Source organism: Ochlerotatus camptorhynchus, unplaced genomic scaffold, assembly GCF_037179485.1.
Source record: "Ochlerotatus camptorhynchus isolate MF236.1 unplaced genomic scaffold, CSIRO-AGI_Acam_v1.1 ptg000285l, whole genome shotgun sequence".
NCBI classification, from domain to species: Eukaryota; Metazoa; Arthropoda; class Insecta; order Diptera; family Culicidae; genus Ochlerotatus; species Ochlerotatus camptorhynchus.
The window spans coordinates 522,089-528,398 of NW_027040774.1; the positions used below are offsets into that span (position 1 = coordinate 522,089).

The 6,310-nt window shown below is 39.4% G+C and overlaps 1 protein-coding gene across 1 annotated transcript; it reads left to right on the forward strand.

Moving 5' to 3' along the window:
• Positions 1-1,330: 1,330 nt before the first annotated feature.
• Positions 1,331-4,145, forward strand: Pp4-19C (protein phosphatase 19C). Its single transcript, XM_065228323.1, has 4 exons — positions 1,331-1,543; positions 1,745-2,131; positions 2,203-2,846; positions 2,913-4,145. The coding sequence occupies exons 2-4, from the start codon at positions 1,982-1,984 to the stop codon at positions 3,040-3,042; spliced, it is 924 nt and encodes a 307-aa protein (XP_065084395.1). The 5' UTR covers positions 1,331-1,543; positions 1,745-1,981; the 3' UTR covers positions 3,043-4,145.
• Positions 4,146-6,310: the final 2,165 nt, after the last annotated feature.

Genomic DNA, 6,310 nt, shown 5'->3' on the forward strand with positions numbered 1-6,310 from the left:
CAAAAGTAACTTATTGGGCTGAACTCTCGGCTGAACTCTCGGCTGAACTATACGTATACTCAATTGTTTAAATTATTTATAACATTCTTGATAGAATTTTTTTCTGAAAAACACTTTAGTACACTGGTTTACAGTAATACAATCGTACAAAACTTTATTTTCTCATATGAAGAGACAATTTTTGAACAAACGATAAAAAAAACTGGGCTTATTTTGAAAACATTCCATTGGCCATTCAATAGTTTGATTCAGATGAAAAGGCGATAAATAAAGAGAAAATAATCTTTTACACTAAGTTAACTTAAAGTTAAAAATACTTACTCCATGATTAAATTACCATTCATGTAATTAATGGAATGATTCAAAATTCGTACACTTCTTGACTCGAAAAATAAATAAAAAAAACTTTGACGTTTCAAAAAGATTTTTGTAAAATCCAGCATTTTTTATGGATTGCTGGTTGTTCAGCAAGAAATGTTTTTGCTGGAAGCAGTTCAGCAATTAATTTTGCTGGAACTTGTTTCAGATTTTTGGTGTGTATCGTTGGGTCGAAGCTCTTGTTCCTTTTTTGAAAACAATAACGAGTGCAAGTGAGAGGCTGAAGTCAATATTAAGTAAAAAGAACTTAAATTTTGGGTAGTATTTTTCTCCGTGTAAGCAAACATAACTGATTGCTGATGATAAAATCATTCGACTTGAGTGTATGAAAGTTGTGACCTTCTGAAAGCAAAATTGACAAATTTTATATGTCATACACAAACTTTACCACCTCTTCTTGCATCTTACAAATAAAAATTATCATTATAGTATACTATAATGATAATTTTTATTTGTATAATTTTTATTTGTATTTATATATCATTGTTTCATAATTACGAAAAATAGCATTTTATACCCCGTTCACATTACAGCCTATATCACGTAATACAGGCTGTCTTGCAATGAGCACTCATACATTGGATTTCCAGTGAAAACTAGATGTATGAGTGCTCATTGCAAGACAGCGTATATCACGTGATATACGCTGTAATGTGAACGGGGTATTAGCTGTAATGAGCAATTTCAAGCCTGGATACTCAAATAGTTCCAGTATACCAAAATTGATGAACTTTTGGGTTTCGGTTCCATTTTTAATGTAGATTACGAATATGCATTTACATCAATACCCTTAAAGAACCCAATTCACCCTTTTCTCGAATTTTGGAATTAGCTCATTCTGTAGTCCCCCGCTTTCATTCCGAAATAAAAAGAAACGAGTTTTGGTCTGCAAGGTTGGTAGCTCCGACTTGATTTGACGTTCAACAAAGTTTTTTTACAGTGTTCTAAGACGGCGGCTGCTTCACGACGTCGAATAATTCGCGGCAGCCGAGTTCCAGTGCTTGGGTATAGAATTTTGTGCTGAAATTATCGTAAAATTAGTGGTGAAACACTCATAAAACACTTATTATCGCTCTGCATTCGGCCAATTTTTTTCCAAGCGCTTGCAGTGAGCTAATTGGCGTTTACAAAGTAAGCTTATAGCGAGAATTATTCCAACCTGAAGGTAAGCAAGCAATGGAACCATTCCAATCAAAGTGTCGCACTTTCTTTCTGGTTCACTTAAATGTTCGTGGCTGCAGAAAGTGCCTGATTGAGGGTAATTTTAGGTTTCATAGGATTTCCGTCGAAATCCTTGCATCCGTTCCAGGAATCATGCACTATTTTTTGCTGCATTGTTCTTGATTTACAACTTCTTCTTTTGCAGTTTTTCGCATTGAATAGCCAAAAGAAAGAAAACTCTTCTCACGCGCACTCACACACGTACGTCTAGCGCGACAGACACATTCAATCCCAAGTCCCGTCGTCAGGAAAAAAGCGTGTAAGGAAAGCAACAACCAGCCACCAGTGAAGCGTCTCGGAAAAGCGTCTACCGGGTCGGAGGTTGGACTAGCCGGGAACGAAGCAAGGGGCAGAAGGTGTCTGTAAACAAATCAATCGAGAAATGCCAGATTATAGCGATTTAGACCGGCAGATAGAACAATTGAAACGCTGCGAGATCATCAAGGAGAATGAGGTGAAGGCTCTATGCGCGAAGGCTCGCGAAATTCTGGTCGAAGAAGGAAACGTTCAGCGGGTCGATTCTCCGGTAACGGTGAGTAGCGAGTTTTGACTTGGTGGGGTTTGATTTTTTACGGTTTGGAATAACGTTTGTCATGATTTCAGGTATGCGGTGATATTCATGGTCAATTCTATGATCTTAAGGAGCTGTTCAAAGTCGGAGGCGATGTGCCCGAGACTAACTACCTGTTTATGGGAGATTTTGTAGATCGGGGCTACTACAGTGTGGAAACGTTTCTACTGCTGTTAGCACTGAAGGTACGCTACCCGGATCGTATTACGCTTATCCGCGGTAACCATGAGTCCCGTCAGATCACACAAGTCTACGGATTCTACGACGAATGTCTCCGCAAGTACGGTTCGGTAACGGTATGGCGTTATTGTACGGAAATTTTCGACTACTTGTCGCTGTCGGCAATCATCGATGGAAAGATTTTCTGCGTGCACGGTGGTCTGTCACCTTCGATTCAGTATTTAGATCAAATCCGTTCGATTGACCGGAAACAGGAGGTACCGCATGATGGACCCATGTGCGATCTGCTGTGGAGTGATCCGGAAGATACCCATGGTTGGGGAGTTTCGCCTCGTGGGGCCGGTTATCTTTTCGGATCGGATGTCGTTTCACAGTTTAATGCAGCCAACGATATCGACATGATCTGCCGCGCCCATCAGCTTGTTATGGAAGGCTACAAATGGCACTTTAATGAAACTGTTCTGACTGTTTGGTCTGCACCTAACTACTGCTATAGGTGGGTATTTGGAACTCAATGTAGGAATTTCGAAATGTGTTAATAATGATGTTATAAACATTCTAGATGCGGTAACGTTGCGGCAATTTTGGAACTGAACGAAAACCTGCAACGCGATTTCACAATTTTTGAAGCTGCTCCTCAGGAAAGCCGTGGAATTCCATCGAAGAAACCGCAGGCCGACTATTTCTTATAAAAGCGGACAAAGGCCTGCCGATGTACGATCCAACACCACCACGGTCAACGATGACGTCCTATGGCACCAGGTTCAGTTCCTGGCCGTTATATACTTAATTGGAACATGAACTTCAAAAACGTCATCTTTTCCTGTATGCGCCCTACCCTTATCGACTGTTCGAATGTCCCTTCTACCTTATCACGATCCTGCTCCGACGTTCCATCTCTTTGCCGACAGGTATGTAGTACTGTGTAGAATTTTAATATTTTAGGCTGCATAAATCGGATCAATCCGCTTCTATTGTTTTTTTTTATCATTGCTGTCACCTTTTTTTTAAATTATCACTTGTAGATTATCGAAGATAAGTATACTGGACTGTAATAGGAAACGAAATATGTCTTGTGTTATTAAAGAAGATATACTCAAAACCTATCACAAATCAAGATAGAAAGAGCATTGTGTATAGAAACAAAGAAGGATGCGTTTATTATTTTGTTAGTTTAATATTCCTTCGCTGGTGGAATGCAAATTAAATTGAGTTTTGTAAAACATGACGATTGCTAAATTGGAAAAGGACTCAACTGCCTATCGAGAACGAGAATGAAGGAGGAATAGAAACTACGCATAATATAATAAAACTAAAACAGAATAAAACAACCCATTACTATTACAACAGTTAGTATTTATATTATGGTAGAACAGTAAGCTATTGTATTACAAATGATGCGGCAGAAGAAAGCTATTTGCTTTGCGGGAATATTCCAGTTTAGTTTCAATTTTCTGACACACACACACATACCCGAGAAAAAGAAATCGAAAACCAATCAGCTTCCGATGTGCCTGTTGAACAACATTTCGAGGAACTACCATCGGATTGTGGGACAACAAAATACAATAAACCAACGGCAAACCGCGGTGTGACAACCTACTACAACACTTGAAATGGTGAATAGTATGAGTTATTAGTACATAATATTATTGTTTCTTTCAAACAGTAATAGTAAGGGAGATCAAACAGTAAGCATTAAAGTCGAAACATACATACATAGACAAACACATCTTCTATAATAATAGTTTACGACGTAAAGTGATACAAATGATAAATCTTGTATAAGACAACACATTCTCAGGTATTTCTTATTTGGCAGTGGTATATCACCATCGAATTCAGCTGCTGTCTGTAAATAAGAGAGGAAGAAGCAAGATGTCGAATTAATCAAAATTCGTTTTTAATTGCACCCGATCAACTAACAGCAACGATTTGGAAATAAGTGTTATATTTAAGCACCCGTTTCTATTTCAATCCAGCAAATACGGAATTGCCAACTTAGGAGAAAGCGCATTATTTTCCACCTTCCGCAAAAATGGTTTGGAATCGGTCATCGACGTCACTTTCTGCAGTACGTCGCTAGCAGCAAATATGAACTGGAGAGTCAGTGAGCATCAAGTGATTCGCTACAACATCCAACGGACACCTGTGATAATACGAGGGACGAGAACAAGCGAGTGGAAGTGACAATTGTCACTTCACTAGTGACAACGAGTCACCTCACCTCACACGCCACGCAGAGTAGGTCGAATAAAGATTTTCTGCAAGAATCTCTTTTGCCGGCGCCGGTGGTGTAGTGGTAAGCGTGACTGCTATCTAACACCCCAATGGGTCTGGGTTCAATCCCAGCCGAGGTCGGTGGGATTTTTCTGAGGCATAAAAATCTCTGGTCACGTCTTCCTTCGGAAGGGAAGTAAAGCCGTTGGTCCCGGCCCATGTGTTGAATGGGTGCGATATCCTACGCAGGTGTGGAAGCTGCCTTCCTGCACATTCGATTGCCGTCAATGGATGTCAATCGATGTCCGTCGGTGATTGGCACTAGATTGCGGAACAGAGACCGACGTTAAATAAAGGAAAGGAAAAAAAAAGAATCTCTTTTTTGAAGCACTCCGTGCAGACAACGCCCTCCCGAACCTGAACGCGAAAGAGTTGACAGAAACGTTAGCGAGGGCGAGGTAATCATGCCGAGAAAACTGGAGCCAAGGAACGCAGGTTTGAACGGATTTGATACGTTCTCTCGGTGTGGATCACACGTTTACATAGCCGGTAGAGGCTATTGTCCCGAGTACATTGTTCATTGTCTGCTGCTCGGTCGGCTTACAGTTGGCCAATTGTTGGTCAAGAACTCACATCGCATTGAAAATGCAAAACCCATCTGTTTTGATGCAATGTGCAAAATACACTTCAACTGATATGAAATCACCGAGTGTATAACACATTGCACCCTATTGCACCAAGGTGAAATACACTTAAAATAAATATGATTGTGTATTTGAAAAAAACACTTCGATCAGACGTGTGAACTTTTTTGAGTGTAGATTCAGTTTATTCAGATTGGTCGGAAAGCGGACAAACCCAAATATGGGTAATTTTTTAATCCAAATATGCGTAAATATGATCCATATAGGAATTATTCTTATGTAAATTTGGCTTACATTTACCCATGTTTTGGTTCAATATTTCCCCATGTTTGGGTTTGACCGCTTTAAAAAATTGAATGTTGCAAATCGTGTTAAATGTAAATGTTCCCTCATTTCACATCCGTTCAACAATTCTGAACGGCCATCCCGTTGTGTAAATATCACATAATTCATAATAATCTATATATCTATATCTTTTTCGGTAACATGGAGTAAACAAAGTAAAAGTGGAAGGAGAGCAGCAAAATGGAGCACATGCGATACGAAAATGGAGTGATGCTCGTTAATAAAATATCCGGACATGGGCACTGTCTATTTTCTGCGCTACTGGTACAGTTTTATAAGAAAAACTAGGAACTTACGATCATCATCAGTGTTCGGAAAATGCTTGTTGCATTAATTTTCCATACACGGATGCAAAAATAACAATAATAGCAATGAATAACGCCAAAATATAAAGCGATGAATTAGTCGGCGCCTTCGGGATTTTCTGAGGTACAAAATCTCGGATTACGCCTTCCTTCGGGAACTAAAGCCGTTGGTCCCCGGTCTATGAATTTATGGGTCGATAGGTGTAGGGTCCAGGTGTGATAGTTGCTTCCCTGGCGTCGGTAGCATTGATAAGTACGGAAAACAAGATCGAAGGAAAAAAAAGCAATGAATTTTTGAACCTAAAAACTCATCGATGATTTTTGCGTAGATGAATCTTGCAAGATAAAAATTGAACAAACTCCCACATGAAATTTGAGTTTTTGTTTGAGATTTTACAGAAATTGATCATCATACAAAGATAATGGACTTCCGTTGAAATGCCGTG

Bases quoted from the DNA above. Each gene is read 5' to 3' on its own strand.
- Pp4-19C (XM_065228323.1), top strand. From the start codon at position 1,982: ATGCCAGATTATAGCGATTTAGACCGGCAGATAGAACAATTGAAACGC. The intron at 2,132-2,202 runs GTGAGTAGCGAG...TCATGATTTCAG, and splicing joins GGGTCGATTCTCCGGTAACG to GTATGCGGTGATATTCATGG. The intron at 2,847-2,912 runs GTGGGTATTTGG...TAAACATTCTAG, and splicing joins GCACCTAACTACTGCTATAG to ATGCGGTAACGTTGCGGCAA.